This window comes from Mytilus californianus, unplaced genomic scaffold (genome assembly GCF_021869535.1).
Source record: "Mytilus californianus isolate M0D057914Y unplaced genomic scaffold, xbMytCali1.0.p SCAF_4, whole genome shotgun sequence".
NCBI lineage: Eukaryota > Metazoa > Mollusca > Bivalvia > Mytilida > Mytilidae > Mytilus > Mytilus californianus.
This window is the reverse complement of record NW_026262690.1, coordinates 20,426,606-20,447,062: the sequence shown is the minus strand read 5'-3', so window position 1 is coordinate 20,447,062 and position 20,457 is coordinate 20,426,606. Positions and strand designations below refer to the sequence as shown.

The following is a 20,457-nucleotide window of genomic DNA, read 5'->3' as shown; positions in this document are numbered from 1 at the left end:
TCTTCTGACGTTGAATGTGGGAGGTTAATCATTTCCGGTATACGAAATTATTCAGAAATGGTAACATTGCCTCCTATTAACTTTATTCTAGGCATTTACTTAATGATTGAACACAAATCATTTTACCGTAACACTTTCTCAATTGATAATAACTAATAATAGTGATAGGTGTATTCTGAGTTGAAATCCACATACATATTACATGTAATTTGATATATATATATATATATCTATCTATTTCAACCTACTGACACTGACAGCAAGGATTTATATAGTAATCTTACTATACAATTCCTTTCTGACTGGTTAAATTTTTAGATATGAGGCGGGTGTTACCTGTGAAATGCGACGAAGTCAGCAAACCTTTAGAATACTTTAGTCTTTACAATATCCTGTTTATTGCAGATACATGTATATATATAAACATTTATCAGGTTGGGACCAAAACCCCTATATGGTGATAATACCTGCATAGAGTGAGAATCTGGGTCCGTTCGCCCAAAATCATATTCACTCACATTCACATTCACCCCCTTTGTGGCTTTCACGTTCGCACCCCAAACGTTTGCACCCTGGGTCAGTTCGCACCCTTTTTAAAGGTTATGTTTTGAATATTTTTTTTAATCATGCTTTAGTTAGTGTATTGCTGTGAAATAAAGATTATAAGTTTTTTATTGTTTGAAAATAAAGTGACATTCTAAAAAAGTAAACAGGTTTTATTTTGTGAATTATTTTGACGAAAGAAAATGAATATTGTCATGATGATCAAAGGCCAAGTCATTCGTCTCTAAGACTTGTAAAAGAAAGGCGGAAGATACCAAATGGCTAATGACATTGCTACAACAACAACAATTAAATAAAAACACGGCTACAAAGCACATGTTTATTAGGTGCATTTCTGTGAGGGTTTGGATGAAGTTTACAGAATACAGAATAATGGACCAATACTACAGAAAAAATTCGCCCAAAAAATAAATAATATATAAAAGCAAGGACATATATTTTTGTTAGTTATACATCCTTGATAAAAGTAAGCCAAGTTATAAAAGTACAGAATAATCATTAATGGGGTGCAAAAATATAAAGAATAGAGAAAATTTTAAAAAATATAGAAATAAAGGACCCAACATCCAGACCCTCTACCATGTTTGGCATTGTTGTATACCATATAAAAATAGATGTGGTATGATTGCCAATGAGGAAACTATCCACCAAAGTTCAAATGAAGTGGATGTTAGCAATTATAGGCCTTCAACAATGAGAAAAACCCATACCGTATGGTTGGCTATAAAAAGCCCTGACATGAAAAATATGAAACAATTCAATTGAGAAAACTAACGGCCTAATTTATAACAAAACAATTAACGAAAAACAAATATGACAGACATGAACCAACGACAACCACTGAACTACAGGCTCCTGACTCGGGACAGACACATAAAGAATGTGGTGGGATTAAACATGTTTGTGAGCGCTCAACCCTCCTCTAACCTGGCACATTGGTGTAACAGTACAACTTGTCCAAACACACACGTGTTCAAAGGGGCAAAGCTGTTAAAAACAATTATCTTTCATGTTTTCTATTTAAAATCTTCATTGTTTTTACTGACCAGGGTTGGCAAAAACCCATGTTTTATGAGTATTGCCCAGCCCACTGGGCAATACTGGGTAATATGAAATACTGGCCTGAATTTTAAAGAGAATTAATCACAAATGCAATACATTTAAGATTTTTATGAAAATAAGATATAGTATTTTAATTTGTAAGTTCACTTGTTTGAGACTCTTAATATAAAGTGTATAAATCTGAGAAAATATTAATGGTCCAGCAAGTCAAAGACAAGTGTACATGAAGACACTTAAGACAAATGTGAAAAGCTTTTCTTAATAGTCCTCCTAAAAATCTATCTAATCGCCATTCTGTCTAGATTGGTCAAAGTGTTGACTTAAAGTTAAATCAAACTTGGAAATAAATAAGGTATCCTGAAATGTGCAAAACTTGTATTCCTGTAGACATAGAATTAGTGGAGAAAAGGAAGAAATTTAATTTTCAATCTTCAGGAATGACTGTCAATGGTTATCTGTTTATAATGTATATATTTAGCTATAATACTAATAAACTACAACAAGTCTTTACTATTTTGTGTAAAAAATAAGCTTGAAAAATCATATTTCCCAGTATTGGCCAGTATTACCTGTTTCTGGGAGTATAGCCCAGCCCGGGAAATACTTGGCCAACCCTGTTTTACTCCTACCAAGCTAACTGCTTGTATGTTACTTAACACCAAAGCTAGTTATAACAGCAATCATGATTTTCAAACACATAAGAATAATACCAAATTAGCTTTGAAAATACCAATGAATAGTTAATAATTTTCATTCATGAAAATATAAATATTTTGATATATATACATCATGTGTATACATTGTACATCTGAAAATACATCTAATATTAATTCAACCTAGATTTGAATCAAAATAAGGTGTGATGGACCCGATACCAAAGAGTGATTACCCTTCTATAGTGGGTTGAAATTATCCCTCTATAGAGGGATATATTTGTTAAGACTGGATTTGAAAGATTTAACAAAAAATTTAAAGGTCAACTGTTCCTATTGTTGTTGGTCAGGTGTTCAGATAGGTACACAATAGTTTGCAAGATGTGACACTTTAGCAGAAAACTAAGGCATCTCAATTGTTAGTAACGTGCAATAATTGATACCAATAATGCTATAGATTATAGCCAAAATAACTAGAAAAAGACACTTTTGCCATCTTCCTACTTTAAATCCAGTCTAAACAAATATATTACTCTATAGAGGGATTTTTTTTTCTCTTGTACTAAAGTATTGTTTAATGAAAAACTTAATAATTGAATTATACTTAAAAAAAATGCAAGCAATTATTTGTATCTGGAATAATTTTGAATTCTGGAAAATTGATAAGAAATGTATGATAAAAACTGACTCAACTAAATAGGGTTAGCCATGCATGCATGCATGGCTAAGCTAAATTTTACTTTCACGAACTAAATAACCCCCCCCCCCCCCCCCCCCCAACCTCTAAACCATGCATGCATGGCTAACCCTCCTAAATTGTGTTAGTTTTCATCATACATTTCTTTTCAATTTTCCATAATTCAAAATTATTCCAGATTCAAATAATTCCTTGCTTTAAAACAACTAATATGCAAAGTCAGCTGCTTACTGATCTTTGTACAGATACAAAAACCTGCCTGATTGATCTGAGGTGAGTGTCCTCACAGAACTCATTTTGTTTGCTATAAAGTTGTATGTTGAATAATAAAATAAATTCAAAATGTTCGTCCTCATTATCCTTTTATATGACCGCAAGTTTTTTATTATTAATTAAAATTAGATATACATGTAACATCATCATATTCTAATTTTAGAAATTATATTTATAAATGTAGTTTGAAATTTACTGTTCATTGTTAAAGAACAGCAGACATTGGTGACTGTTTAAAGTTCTGTTGGGCTAATTATGTCAGGCTCACACAGATGCAGTCCCCTAGTCTATTTACATTTAAAAATTCTGTTTTGTACAATTAAAATTATAAACATTTGTACATGGGTCCCTGTCTTGTAACTGGTTGTACTAACAGTAGAAAGAAGTACCAGTCTGTTTCAGAAAGGGAATAATTATACTCCCCACTTTAAATTATATCCCGCTTTAAAATAGTGGGGGTATACTGTTTTACCTCTGTCTGTCCGTCCATCCATCCGTCAGTCCATCCATCTGTTCCATGAATATTTTTCGTCGCAGCTTTCTCAGGAACTACATCATAAGGATTTCTGAAATTTGGTTTCAGGATTTATATATGTCAGCTATACCGTGTGATGCGTTTTCAGATTCATCAATAATGCGGCGTAAAGCAACCAACAATCAATCAATCAGATTCATCACTCAACAACTTCCTGTTTACCAAAATATTTGGGAGGGAGTATCATCAGGGAGCAGTAGCTCGCAGTCTTTATACCCCCGCTTTAAAAAAGTGGTGGTATACTGTTTTACCTCTGTCTGTTCGTCTGTCCATCCATCCATCGGTCAGTTCGTCCATCTGTCCCATGAATATTTGTCGTCGCAGCTTTCTCAGGAACTACATCATAAGGATTTCTGAAATTTGGTTTCAGGATTTATATATGTCAGCTATACTGTGTGATGCATTCTCAGATTCATCACTCAACAACTTCCTGTTTACCTAAATATTTAGGCGGGGGTATCAATAGTGAGCAGTAGCTCGTAGTTTCACTTGTTGGTAATGAAGTCATTAGTGAAAATGTAACTCAAGCTTTAACGATTTCTTCAATGGTCATGATGGTGTTGACAAAGGTTAAAGATAAAAGTATTTTATAATTTGAAAGACAGGCATATACATGTTATGTACCTGTATATATTGAATTTGAAGCTGTGATCCAGAGCAGCCAGAGTAATTATGAATTAACAAACAAATTCAAAGATCAAAGATTCTTAAGATATTTCTATCTTTACTGGTCATGTGAAAAAACAAACTTTCCTATACCAGGTTATCGACCAATGTCCAGCAGTCTGTTCAAATAATTTTTATAAAGTTATATATTAAACTTTTGCTGCTATTTAACTTAATTGAATAAACTGTAAATGTACAATACATTTTTTCAGATTCGTTTCATCCTGATACAGAACCGGGCTGGTAAAACCCGTCTAGCTAAGTGGTATATGCATTTTGATGATGATGAAAAACAGAAACTAATTGAAGAAGTACATGCTGTTGTTACTGTACGGGATGCTAAACACACTAATTTTGTAGAGGTACGTAATGTGATACAATACCTATGATTAAGCAGACAATTTTTTTTAAAGTGTCTCATGTACAAAACTGTATATCACTGAAATACAATATAATTCTTGAGGAAAAGTAGACACATTAAGTTTCTAGAGTTAACTTACATGTACACAATTTACTGTTATACTATTGGCGGAGGACATTTTAGCGAAAAAAGCACAAAAGTATAACCCATTTTAGCAACAGAAATTAATTCATTGAAGAATAAATACAGGTATATAGCATTAAAACAGCAAACATACAAAATATTTCGTGTCCCTTACAGCACTATAAGTCTAAAAAGTTAACTCAAATTTTAAAAGTCTGTTATAGTCTGAAATCTATACCCCAGTGAACATATGTAATTGGCTCTTGGTACATGTATACCCCCTGTATAATACTGTTGATAAAACTTTTTTTTATGCCCCCGCCGTAGCGGAGGGGGCATTAAGTTTTACCCTTGTCCGTCTGTACGTACGTACGTACGTACGTACGTCCCGAAATTGGTTTCCGTTCTCTAACTTCAGTTTGCCTCAACCAAATGTTATGAAACTTATACACAATGCTTATTACCACAAAACACAGATCAAGTTTGAATTTTGGTGGCGTCACTTTAACCGATCTAGAGTTATGCCCCTTTATAAAAGGAAATATTGCAAAATTTTTAGTTTCCGTTCTCTAACTTAAGTTTGCCTCAACCATATGTTATGAAACTGATACACAATGCTTATTACCACAAAACACAGATCAAGTTTGAATTTTGGTGGTGTCACTTTAACCGATCTAGAGTTATGCCCCTTTATAAAAGGAAAAATTGCAAAATTTTTATTTTCTTCTAAATATCAAGTTTATAGAATATATTTTTATACGACCGCAAAAATTAAAAATTTTTTGGTCGTATATTGGTATGACGTTGGCGTCGTCGTCGTCGTCGTCGTCGTCGTCGTCGTCGTCGTCGTCGGCGTCGTCCGGCGTCGTCCGAAGACACATTGGTTTTCGCACTCTAACTTTAGTTTAAGTGAATGGATCTCCATGAAATTTCACCATAAGGTTCAATACCACAAAAGGAAGGTTGGGATTGATTTTGGGGGTTATGGTACCAACAGTTAAGGAATTAGGGGCCAAAAAGGGGCCATAAATAAGCATTTTTGTAACTTTCAGACAATAACTTGTGTGTAAGTGTATGGATCTCTCTGACATTGTACCACAAGGTTCCATATCACAAAGGGAAGGCTGTAATTGATTTTGGGGGTAATTGCCTCAAAATTTTAGGAATTAGGGGCCAAAAAAGGGGCAAAAAACAAGCATTTTTCTAGTTTCATGAAAATAACTTGTGTGTAAGTGTTTGGATATTTCTGAAATTGTACTACAAGGTTCCATATCACAAAGGGAAAGCTGGAATTGAGTTTGGGGGTAATTGCCTCAAAATTTTAGGAATTGGGGGCCAAAAAGGGGCCAAAAATAAGCATTTTTCTAGTTTCCAGACAATAACTTGTGTTCAAGTGTATGGATCTCTCTGAAATTGTACTGCAAGGTACCATACCACAAAGGGAAGGCTGGGATTGAGTTTGGGGGTGATGAATCATAAGGGGGTTCAAAAAATTGGGGGGGGGGGATTTTTTTTTTTTTTTTTTTTTCTTTTTTTCCTTTTTTTTTTCTTTTAAAATTTTCCATTTTAAGTTGGTTATTTCTGATTTATATTTAAAAGCAAATAATAATGATATGGTAGGAGATACACACCAAACAGGATGTGTAAATTATTATATAATAAGTATTGTGCAATAGCAAGAAATTTTCAATTGCACAGTATTGCACAATAGCAAGAAATCTTCAATTGCACAGTATTGCGCAATAGCAAGAAATCTTCAATTTAACAGTATTGCGCAATAGCAAGAAATATCCAATAGCACAATATTGCGCAATAGCAAGAAATTGTCAATTGTACAGTATTGCGCAATAGCAAGAAATATTCAATTGCACAGTATTGTGCAAAAGAAGATACTTCGTATAAATTGCTTATTTCTTGATCAATTTCAATGGGGTTTTATTCTTGAATTCTTGGGGTTCTTTAATATGCTGAATCTAACCGTGTATTAAGTTTTTGGATTTTGGGCCCCGTTTTTAAATTGGTCCACATTGAGGTCCAAAGGGTCCAAAATTAAACTTTGTTTGATTTCATCAAAAATTGAATTATTGGGGTTCTTTGATATGCCGAATCTAACCGTGTATTTAGATTTTTAATTTTGGGTCCCGTTTTTTAAATTTGTCTACATTAAGGTCCAAAGGGTCCAAAATTAAACTTAGTTTGATTTTAACAAAAATTGAATTCTTAGGGTTCTTTGATATGCTGAATCTAAACATGTGTTTAGATTTTTGATTATGGGCCCAGTTTTCAAGTTGGTCCAAGTTGGGGTCCAAAATTAAACTTTGTTTGATTTCAACAAAAATTGAATATATGGGGTTCTTTGATATGCTGAATCTAAACATGTATTTAGATTTTAGATTTTTGGCCCAGTTTTCAAGTTGGTCCAAATTGGGGTCCAAAATTAAACTTTGTTTGATTTCAACAAAAATTGAATATATGGGGTTCTTTGATATGCTGAATCTTACCATGTATTTAGATTTTTTATTTGTGGGCCCGCTATCAAATTGGTTCATATTGAGGTCAAAAGGGTCCAAAATTAAACTTTGTTTGATTTCATCAAAAATTGAATTATTGGGGTTCTTTGATATGCCAAATCTAACTGTGTTTTTAGATTTTTAATTTAGGGTCCCGTTTTTTAAATTTGTCTACATTAAGGTCCAAAGGGTCCAAAATTAAACTTAGTTTGATTTTAACAAAAATTGAATTCTTCGGGTACTTTGATATGCTGAATCTAAACATGTGTTTAGATTTTTGATTATGGGACCAGTTTTCAAGTTTGTCCAAGTTGGGGTCCAAAATTAAACTTTGTTTGATTTCAACAAAAATTGAATATATGGGGTTCTTTGATATGCTGAATCTAACCATGTATTTTGATTTTGGACATTGGACCATAATAGGTAAATTAAAAAAATTGAAGTTCTTAGACCACATTCTTTCTGTGTCAGAAACCTATGCTGTGTCAAATATTTAATCACAATCCAAATTCAGAGCTGTATCAAGCTTGAATGTTGTGTCCATACTTGCCCCAACTGTTCAGGGTTCGACCTCTGCGGTCGTATCAAGCTGCGCCCAGCGAAGCATTTTATTAAAATTGGAGTTATCTTCCTTTGACCATGATTATAGTTGAATCAACTACAATCATTGCTTTATACAATGCAATGTTTAATTTTGACTTCCACTGATAAAACACAGATCAAGTTGAATTTGGGTAGTGTCACTTTAACCATTATTGAGTTATGCCCCTTTATAAATAGAAAGATTGCAAAATTTTTTAGTTTCCATTCTGTAACTGAAGTTTTCCCCAGCCAAACATTATGAAACCTATACACAATATTCATTACCACAAAACTCAGTAAGGATCAAGTACAATTTTTTTGTTTCAGTTCTCTAACTTGAGTTTGCCTCAACCAAATGTTATGAAACTTATACACAATGCTCATTACTACATAATACAGATTAAGTACGAAATTATGTGGCAACACTTTTACCATTCTAGAGTTATGTCCCTTTATAAACATAAAAATTGCTGAATTTTTTAGTTTGTCTCAACCAAATGTTGTAAAACTTATACACAACCGTTCTAGAGTTATGAGTGTTTACAAATAGAAAAATTGCTGAATTTTTAGTTTCTGTTCTCTACTTAAGTTAGCCTCAACCAAATATTATGAGACTTACACACAATGCTTATTACCACAAAACTCAGATCAAGTTCAAATTTGGGTAGCGTCACTTTTACCGTTCTTCAGTTATGTCCCTTTATAACTATATGATATGCAAGCGGGGGCATCATCTGTGTCCACATGTGGACACTATCCACATTTATTTTATAGTAGTATCCAGAAAAACCATCACATATTGCACTTTTATCACCAGTTTGTTTCAACAACATTTATTTCCATGATTAACTAAATTGTAATAAAAACAACTTAAACATTAAGCTAGCATACATTACTGATCACAGTTTTATTATGCTGAGTATAATTCAACCACTGGCAGGTAAGTTTTCGCAAAAAGGGCTATCATAATTCAGGTGAATGGATAAATCCGGCACTATAAAAATGGCCTATACATGTAATATCTTGCTAAATTGTCCCCAAGTAGTTTCAACTTTTTCGCTAAAATGTCTTGTGCTCATTACAATGTAATCTGACAGGGGAAAACAATGTGTTTTATGTTTGTATACATCCATACAACTGGTCGAGTCTTGGTATAAGGATACCCTGCTCTAACATGTTCTGAATGGATTTTTCTGAATTTTAAAGGCCCTTTTAGCTGTACCAGGTAAAAGTTTTTGGTTAAGTGGTTAATCATGAAAATGAGGAAACATCAACTTGAAAGTACACATGTTTATTATGATTTGAAATATTTAAAAAAAAATATGCCAAATAAGGACTTTGATGCACATTATCATGGTTCACTGAACATAGAAATGTGATGGTGTGAGCAGTACATAATGTCCTATTGACACATATTATGCTTAACTTATATTCAAGCAATCCAAAGGTAGTTTTTATACGACCGAAAAAAAATTTTGAGGTCGTATATTGGTATGACGTTGGCGTCGTCGTCGTCGTCCGGCGTCGTCGTCCGAATACACAATGGTTTTCGCACTCTTACTTTAGTTTAAGTGAATGGATCTCTATGAAATTTCACCATAAGGTTCAATACCACAATAGGAAGGTGGGGATTGATTTTGGGGGTTATGGTACCAACAGTTAAGGAATAAGGGGCCAAAAAGGGGCCGAAAATAAGCATTTTTGTAACTTCCAGACATAACTTGTGTGTTAGCATATGGATCTCTTTGACATTGTACCACAAGATTCCATATCACAAAGGGTCAATGCTGGGATTGATTTTGGGGTTAATTGCCTCAAAATTTTAGGAATAAGGGGCCAAAAGGGGGCAAAAAACAAGCATTTTTCTAGTTTCATGACAATAACTTGTGTGTAAGTGTATGGATCTTTCTGAAATTTTACTACAAGGTTCCATTTCACAAAGGGAAAGCTGGAATTGAGTGTTGTGGTAATTGCCCAAAACGTTTAGTAATAAGGGGCCTAAAAAGGGGTTTAAAATAAGCATTTTTTAGTTTCTAGACAATAACTTGTGTTCAAGTGTATGGATCTCTCTAAAATTGTATAACAAGGTACCATACCACAAAGGCAAGGCTGTTATTGAGCTTGGTTTGGGGGGAAAGGGGATGGGGGTGATGAATCATAAGGGGGGCGGGGGTCAAAAAAGGGGTAATTATTTTTTTTCCTTTTTTTTTTGTTTAAAATTTACATTTTAAGTTAGTTATTTTTTATCACGAAGAGAAAGTAGGAATTGAGTTTTGGGGTTAATTGCTCAAACATTTATGAATAAGGGGCCAAATATTGGTCAAAAATAAGGATTTTTTTAGTTTGCAACAAAAACTTGTGTTCAAGTGAATGGATCTCTGTGAAATTGTATTGCAATGTACCATACCACAAATTGAAGGTTGTGATTGAGGTGGGGGATGATGAATCAAAAGGGGGTTGAAAAAATGTGTGGGAGGTAGGATTTTTTTTTTTCCTTTTTTTTTCTTTAAAATTTTCCATTTAAAGATGGTTGTTTCAGATTTATATATGAAAGAAAATAATAATGATACGGTTATATATCATGAGGAATTGAAATTTAAAATTATGTATATTGGAAATTTAAGTTACATTGGAAAGTAATAATTGGCTTTTTTGGGGGGGGGGGGTTATGGCTCTAATGTTTAAGGAATAAGGGGAAAAAAGGTTAAAAAACAAGGGTTTCCATTTTAATAGACAAATAATTGAGTAAAGAACATTATTTAAAAGCAGTGTAAGGTTGGTAATTCAAACTCATTTAAATATCTCATCTACACTGCTTTTAAATTATGTAAATTGGAAATTTGCCAATAAATTTATTGTAAATAAATGCATTGGAAATTTGCCAACAATTTTAGTGTAATAAACTTCATTGGAAATTTGCCAATATAAAATTTTGCTGATGAAGGTTTTTTGTTTACCTTTAGCCTTGACTATGAAGTCATTTTCTATTTTTATAGCCTTATGATGTAGTTGAATTATTTAATACTTTTATGATGTGTTTAAATGGGGTTTTATCATGTTTATGGTTGCAAATTTATTGTTTTAGTATAATAAACTCCATTTAAAATTTGCCAATAAAAATTTTTTTGTTTATTTTTAGCTATGATTATGATGTCATTTTCTATTTTACTTTTATGGTTGCAAAGAAATTTTTATTTTTAGATATTACTGTTAAATGATGCTGATTAAGGTTTTTGCTATGTTTAGCCATGACTATGATGTCATTTTCTATTTTAATATCTGTTATGATGTATTTAAATGGGCTTTTATGGTTACAAAGGAATTTTATTTTTAGATATTACTATAAAATGTTGCTGATGCTGATTAAGGATTTTGTTTATTTTTAGCCATGACTATGATGTCATTTTCTATTTTAATACCTTTATGATGTAATTTCCATTTTTAGATATTAATGTTAAATGATGCTGATTAAGGGTTTTTAGCTATGTTTAGCCATGACTATGATGTCATTTTCTATTTTAATATCTTTATGATGTATTTAAATGGGCTTTTATGGTTACAAAGGAATTTTATTTTTAGATATTACTTTAAATGTTGCTGATTAAGGATTTTTGTTTATTTTTAGCCATGACTATGATGTCACTTTCTATTTTAATACCTTTATGATGTATTTAAATGGGCTCCCATGTATTTAGATTTTTGATTATTTATACATGTTACCAAATTGGTCCACATTGAACAAAAACGGTCCAAATTTCAACTTTATTACATTACATCAAACATTGAATTCTACATATTCTTTGATATATTGAAATTAACAAACAATTTAGTTTATGGATATTCCACCATAATAGGTAAATTAAATTTTTTCCAGTTCTTACACCACATTCATCCTGTGTCAGAAACCTATGCTGTGTCAAATATTTAATGACAATCCAAAGTCATAGCTGTATCAAGCTTGAATTTTGTGTCCATACTTGCCCCAACTGTTCAGGGTTCGACCTCTGCGGTCGTATCAAGCTGCGCCCCAGCGAAGCATTTTATTAATTTTAAAGTGATTAAAGATTTTTATGCCCCCGCCGAAGCGGAGGGGGCATTAAGTTTTACCCTTGTCCGTCTGTCCGTACGTACGTACGCACGTCCATCCATACGTCCCAAAATTGGTTTCCGTTCTCTAACTTAAGTTTGCCTCAACCAAATGTTATCAAACTTATACACAATGCTTATTAACACAAAACACAATTCAAGTTTGAATTTTGGTGGCGTCACTTTTACTGTTCTAGAGTTATGACCCTTTACAAATGGAAAAATTGCTAAATTTTCATTTTTTTTCTAAAAATATCAATGATGTCATTGTTCAAGTAATTTTGAAAATTGGAGTTATCTTCCTTTGTCCATTATTATAGTTGAATCAACTACAATCAATGCTTTATACAATGCAATGTTTAATTTTGCCTTCCACTGATAAAACACAGATCAAGTTGAATTTGGGTAGTGTCACTTTAACCATTATTGAGTTATGCCCCTTTATAAATCGAAAAATTGCAAATTTTTTAGTTTCCGTTCTGTAACTTAAGTTTGCCCCAACCAAACATGAAACCTATACACAATACTTATTACCACAAAACCAAGATCAAGTACAAATTTGGGTAGCATCACTTTTATTGTTCTTGAGTTATGTCCCTTTATAATGTTGTATGCAAGCGGGCCATCTTCTGTGTTCATGGGGACACATTCTCCATTTATTTGTAACAGATTTACCTGTGTATAATAATATGTATTTTGTTTTACAGTTTAGGAATTTTAAGATTGTGTACAGAAGATATGCTGGTTTATATTTCTGTATCTGTGTTGATGTAAACGACAACAATCTTGCATACTTAGAGGCAATACACAACTTTGTAGAAGTGCTTAATGAATATTTCCATAATGTCTGTGAATTAGATCTTGTATTCAACTTTTATAAGGTAAAGTATTCATATTGTCTCTCAACGTAAACTTTCATTTTGAGTTCAAAATTATAAATTGAAACGAAAGTAAAAACATTGATTGTTTCAAGGAAAAAAAACTTATTGATTCTCAGATAAATTCTCTCTTTCTTGTGTATAATTTAACTTTGTTTTGTTGGAACCAAAGTCATTAAAAATTAAGATATGCACATATTCTGTTTTTCTTCCCTTTTTAGCTCACCTGGCCCGAAGGGCCAAGTGAGCTTTTCTCATCACTTGGCGTCCGTCGTCCGGCGTCGTCCGTCGTCGGCGTAAACTTTTTACATTTTGAACTTCTTCTAGAGAACCACTGAATGGAATGAAACCAAACATGGCATGAATGTTCCTTATGAGGTGCTGACCAAGTGTTGTTACTTTGTAGCGGATCCATCATCCAAGATGGCCGCCAGCGGGGGACTTAGTTTAACATAGGACCCTATGGGAAATACATACAAATGTCTTCTTTTAGAGAACCACTGAATGGAATGAAACCAAACATGGCATGAATGTTTCTTATGAGGTGCTGACCAAGTGTTGTTACTTTGAAGCCGATCCATAATCCAAGATGGCCGCCAGCGGGGGACTTAGTTTAACATAGGACCCTATGGGAAATACATACAAATGTCTTCTTTTAGAGAACCACTGAATGGAATGAAACCAAACATGGTATGAATGTTCCTTATGAGGTGCTGACCGAGTGTTGTTACTTTGAAGCCGATCCATAATCCAAGATGGCCACCAGTAGGGGACTTAGTTTAACATGGGACCCTACGGGAAATACATACAAATGTCTTCTTTTAGAGAACCACTGAATGGAATGAAACCAAACATGGCATGAATGTTCCTTATGAGGTGCTGACTAAGTGTTGTTACTATGAAGCTGATCCATAATCCAAGATGGCCGCCAGCAGGGGACTTAGTTTAACATTGGACCCTATGGGAAATACATACAAATGTCTTCTTTTAGAGAACCACTGAATGGAATGAAACCAAACATGGCATGAATGTTTCTTATGAGGTGCTGACTGAGTGTTGTTACTTTGAAGCCGATCCATAATCCAAGATGGCCGCCTGCAGGGGACTTAGTTTAACATAGGACCCTATGAGAAATACATACAAATGTCTTCTTTTAGAGAACCACTGAATGGAATGAAACCAAACATGGCATGAATGTTCCTTATGAGGTGATGTCCCAGTGTTGTTACTTTGAAGCCGATCCATAATCCAAGATGACCGCCAGCGGGGGACTTAGTTTAACATGGGACCCTATGGGCAATACATACAAATGTCTTCTTTTAGAGAACCACTGAATGGAATGAAACCAAACATGGCATGAATGTTCCTTATGATGTGCTGACCAAGTGTTGTTACTATGAAGCCGATCCATAATCTAAGATGGCCGCCAGCGGAGGACTAAGTTTAACATTGGACCCTATGAGAAATACGTACAAATGTTTTCTTTTAGAGAACCATTGAATGGAATGAAACCAAACATGGCATGCATGTTCCTTTTGAGATGCTGACCAAGTGTTGTTACTTTGAAGCTGATCCTTCATCCATGATGGCTGCCAGATGGGGACAATGTTTAACAAAGGACCCTATGGACAATGCATACAAATGTCTTCTTTTAGAGAACCACATACTGAATGGATTGAAACCAAACATGGCATGAATGTTCCTTATGAGGTGCTGACTAAGTTTTGTTACTTTGAAGCTGATCCCTCATCCATGATTGCCGCCAATGGGGGGACTTCCTTTAACATAAGACACCTATGGGAAATACATACAAATGCTTCTTCTAGAGGTGCACTGAATGGAATGAAACCAAAACATGGCATAAATGTTTCTCATGAGGTGCTGATTAAGTGTTGCTACTTTGTTGCCGATTTACTGTTCAAGATGGCCACCAGGATTTTTTATTAAATTACAGGACCAATATTAAACCAAATTTGGCCTCACTCATTATTAGGGTATCTGTTATGATTTTAATCTATTTTTACATGATTTCCAAAACCAAAGTAGAATCAGGTGAGCGACACAGGCTCTTGAGAGCCTCTAGTTTTATCTCAGCATACAACATACTGTGTCAGAAGGTAAAACCTTCATTTTGTGTTCAAAGTTATAAATGTGGAAAAAGTTAATTGAGAGCATTTCTTTCAGGAAAAGCCAAAAACCCTTCTCAGATATTTTTTTGGTCATTATTTAGTTAACTAGTTTTGGAACAAAAATAATTGATAGAAATAAGAGTGAAAGGATTCTATATGTTTTCGTCACATATTTCTTTTGGTCAAAGCATACAATACGGGTTCCAACTAAAATATGAGCTAGACAGACATTTTATTTATATTTCATCTCATCTCACTATCTGGATGGGATTGACAGAATAGAGAATAATGGGCCAAAAACAAAAAATAGAGAAAAATAGGCCAAATAAGTAAAGAAAAGAGAATAATGGGGTTCTAAAATACAAAGAATAGAGAATAATGGGCAAAATTTCTAAGTACAGAAATGAAGACCCCTCCTTCCAAACCCTGGTATATCAGTCATTCAATCTAGTGGTAGCAACTGTCAGAAAAAGTTTTTTATTGATTGAAAAAGTCACACAAGGCTACCCTTTAGTTTAACTTACATAATTAGAGCTAACTAGCAATTCTGTTGGGCATCAGTGAGCTTGATTTATTAAGTTTTTTATCAGTATTATGATAAGCATGGAAACTGTTTTAAAATGCATGGGCCTAGGTGGCAAAATGGTCAACAGTCAAAGTGGTTCATCTACAGTGATCAACAGCTTGAAAACACTGAGTTTGAACCTGACTCTTGTCAAAGGTTGTTTGACTCTGATCTTAATTGACTAGGAATTCCAGTATTCCTGTCGAAGTTAGTAGTTTTCTCTTGGTATTCTGGCTTCCTCCACCAATAAAAACTTTCTGCATGATATAGACAAGTAAACTGAAAGTGAACATCAACAATCAATCAATCAATCTTATAAAATTCATGATGTCAACACTGACAGAACAAGTCATGCAATTACAGAATTTCCATTTTAAAGTTGCCACTTTTTATTTTCTGTCTTCTGCATCCTTTTGTCGAGCCTGCGACTTTTGTCACAGAAAGCTCAACATAGGGATAACTAATTTCTTAAAAGCTTTATATTTTAGAAGTTGGAAGACCTGGATGCTTCATACTTTGTATATAGATGCCTTATGTTACAAAGTTTCCGTCTGTCACATGTCCATTGTCCTTGACCTCATTTTCATGGTTCAGTGACTACTTGAAAAAAAAAAAGTTAAGATTTTTTGTAATGTTAATTTCTCTCTTATTATGAGTAATAGGATAACTATATTTGGTATGTGCGTACCTTGCAAGGTCCTTATGCCAGTCAGACAGTTTTCACCTGACCTCGACCTCATTTCATGGATCAGTGAACAAGGTTAAGTTTTGGTGGTCAAGTCCATATCTCGGATACTATAAGCAATAGGTCTAGTATATTTGGTGTATGGAAGGATTGTAAGGTGTACATGTCCAACTGGCAGGTGTCATCTGACCTTGATCCCATTTTCATGGTTCAGTGATTATAGTTAAGTTTTTGTGTTTTGGTCTGTTTTTCTTATACTGTATGCAATAGATCTACTATATTTGGTGTATGGAATGATTGTAAGGTGTACATGTCCAACTGGCAGGTGTCATCTGACCTTGACCTCATTTTCATGGTTCAGTGGTCAAAGTTAAGTTTTTGAGTTTTGGTCTTTTTTTCTAATACTGTATGCAAAAGGTCAACTATATTTGTGTATGGAAATATTTTATGATGTACATGTCAGTCTCGCAGGTTTTATTTGACCTTGACCTCATTTTCACGGTTCATTGCTCAGTGTTAAGTTTTTGTGATTTGGTCTGTTTTTCTTAAACTATAAGTAATAGGTCCACTTTATTTGTTGTATGGAAGGATTGTAAGCTGTACATGTCTGCCTGGCATGGTTCATCTGACCTTGAACTCATTTTCATGGTTCATAGGCCAATGTTAGTTTTCTTGGTTAAGTCTGTTTCTTAGAAACTATAAGCAATAGGTCAACTATATTTAGTGTATTGAATGATTGTAAGGTGTACATGTATTTCTCGTTTGGTTTATATGACCTTGACCTCATTTTCTTGGATCATGTTAAGTTTATGTGATAGTTGTAGTAAAGCTTTATATTTAGGACTATCAACATAATATCAATGGTTAATAAAGAAAGCAAGACATTTCAGCGTGTTCGCTCTTGTTAGTAATTGGTTTCTGTTGATTTCATATGGTTCTCTGAGACAATTTTTATAGCCTATACAGTCAAATCAGTGAACACATCTGATTTTTTCCCATCCTTTTATTGTTGGTCTGTCTGTCCAATTTCCATACACTAAAATTTTGTCTATATATTGTATAGGATACATTACTTTCAGTCTTACTCGTCATATACTTTACAACATTGAAACACACACAATAAGTATGTGCAACTAACGAAATTCCTCATACTCTCATATTTATTCAGATTTCTGTATCCCAATATGCTGGATGGGGCAACAAATATGAGTCTAGTGTTGTTGTTTATGTATCGCATGCCACAAAAGTAGCAGAAGGCTGTTAAGTTTTCTGCTAAAATAAGTTTGATATGAACTAATTATGATAGACATCTCAGTTTGTCAACTGTTTCGAGGCACTGCCCCCTAGTTCATAATCCAGCAACTTTGAATTAATTAGCAATGTTGCTGTCCATCAAATTGTCTTTTTCTGAATTTTCTGCTGACTGGCAAGACATATCTCAACGTCATCAGTTTATTTAACAGATAACTTCAATTTGATTTATTTTGTTTTATTTTTCAGGTTTACAGTGTTGTGGATGAGATGTTTTTAGCGGGAGAAATTCGAGAGACAAGTCAAACAAAAGTTTTAAAACAACTTCTTATGTTGTCATCATTAGAGTAAATAATATGTCATAGGACTTATATAAATATAGACCAAAGTGTTGTAGACAGATATCATTGATGAAATTGTGTATGATTTTATTACTATGAACTTGGTTGGTTATTTTCAGAGTATAATAGGCTATGTAGATTAATATGTCTTAGTCCATATGTAAAAAAACTAATTATGTTTCTGAAGACACCATTTGAGTGTAAGGTAAAGTTTTTGCCAAACAAATGGATAAAAACTAGAAATGGAAAGTGTAGAACTATTTTCTATTTTGTTGTAAAATGATCATTATATCACCAAAATGTTGTTTTGTTCAGAAGTGGTAATAATGACAACATTCATAGTAATTGTCCCTATGAATGATACATTCCAAATTCACTTAATTATTGTTAATGAAAAAACATAATATTAATGCATTCTCAAGCATGTTTTCATCTTTCATGCTTTACTTGAGAACTACATACTAGTCACAAAGGAAAGGAAATTTAGGCAGGAAAAATTTGATTGCAGCTATTAGAAAAATTGATTAAGTCCCTTATTTTGGAGGTAAATTAAAGCATTTTGGTGAATCCCCAGTGAAACTGGCAAGTCCAATTCTCATCAGGATAAGTTGCAGAGATCTCTGTATACAGGAAACGCTATAAATGTTCAATACTCATTTCTTCATTATTTTTTGGAATGAAAATAATACAAGTAACGTAACATGATAAATTTTGAAAAATATGAACAGCAGATAAAATGAGTACTTATGATATATCAGATATAAATTAGAGGTACAAAACTGTTTTTATCTTTATGATTACAAAGATGAAACAATACCAGAGTGATTTTGTCTCTCCTTGACGGAGTCAAAAAGGGAGACATAGGTATGCTGTTTCCGGCGTCGGCGACGATGATGGTGTCGGCGGCGGTGTCAACAATGTATTAGTTTGTGATTAGGTCTAGTTTATGGTGAACCACTAGTGGTAGGTCAATGATATTTGGTATGCAGTTGTATTAGCATCGGCACATCTCATTACCATGCAGATTATTTGGCCCTGCCCCCTCAGTCATGGTCTATTGATTTCTAAACTTTGCTTAGTTTACGTGTATTAGTTTGTGATTAGGTCAGTTTATGGGGAACCACTAGTGGTAGGTCAATGATATTTGGTATACAGTTGTATAAGCATTAGCACATCTTATTTCCATAGAGAATATTTGGCTCACCCCCCTCAGTCATGGTCTATTGACTTTGAAACTTTTGCTTAGTTTACATATGTATTAGTTTGTGATTAGGTCCGTTTAAGATGAACCATTAATGTTAAGTAATGATATTTTGTATGCAAATGTATTGGCATTTGCAAGTTTCATTTCCATGGAGATTATATAACCCCACCCCCTCATTATGGTTCATTGACATTGAAACTTTTACATAGTTTACAAGTTAATGTTTGTGTTTAGGTTTGTTTAAAGGGAATGACTTATGAAAAGTCAATGGTATTTGGTTACATGCAGTTGTATTAGCATTGGCACATCTCATTTCCATGGAGATTGTTTAGCCCTGTACCTTCAGTCATGGTTCATTGACTTTGAATATTTGCATAACTTACATGTTAAAGTATTGCTATTTTAATTTCAACATTTGCATTATCAAAATAACAAATAGGCAAGACATATCTCTGTGATAACAGTTTATTTCACTGGTATTTGCTGCAATGGTTTATTGTCATAACTGCAGCATTACAAATAGTACCATTTAATTGGGAATGTGCAATGTACATCCTGTAAAATAAAGTATGTATACACACACATATAGTTTGTTTTATTATATACTTAGTAGTTTATTATATACTTAGTAGTAAATACATGTAAATTGTATGTGTAATACACTTAATGGCAATCGTGCTGTAGCCGCTATCCATGATGTTATCGATATCAGTCACGGTTGCAAAGACTTTATCAAACCCCTAATTTGTATGACATCACATAACTGATATCAGTCACTGTTACAAAGCAAGTCTCGTGAAAAACATCTAAATTAGTTGTGCTTGAGGTACATATATAATAAAGTGTATATGATATGGCTTTTTCAATATCACACACCATATCAACCCTCAATCAATATAATCCCTCGAGAAGAGCTCTCAGTATAATATTGGTGTCTCCAGTTGATGAAGGTGTGATATTGAAAAAGCCATATGATATTCTCTATTTATATGCAAACTTTCCATATTGTTAGTGTATTCTGATCAGGTTGATTTAGGACATATCCACTGGTAAACTCTTAAAATGAGATTGGCTTCACTGTGATATTTATTCCTGTATAGAGATATGGTATTATAGCCAATAAGCAGCTCTCCACAAGGATGAATTATAAGAAGGTAAATATTCTTACTGGTCAATGTAAGACAAACAATAGATAAGATATATAAAATTCAGAAATTTCAGAAAAGACAACTAAAAAACACAATAAACATAGTATTGTTAAAGGTAAAGTTATATCGTCTTAATCTTGGAAA

At 33.5% G+C, this 20,457-nt stretch overlaps 1 protein-coding gene across 1 annotated transcript; it reads left to right on the top strand.

Moving 5' to 3' along the window:
• Positions 1-10: 10 nt before the first annotated feature.
• Positions 11-19,747, top strand: LOC127737646 (AP-2 complex subunit sigma). Its single transcript, XM_052248503.1, has 4 exons — positions 11-60; positions 4,663-4,812; positions 12,820-12,993; positions 17,870-19,747. Exons 1-4 carry the CDS (start codon positions 58-60, stop codon positions 17,969-17,971), a joined length of 429 nt encoding a protein of 142 aa, XP_052104463.1. The 5' UTR covers positions 11-57; the 3' UTR covers positions 17,972-19,747.
• Positions 19,748-20,457: the final 710 nt, after the last annotated feature.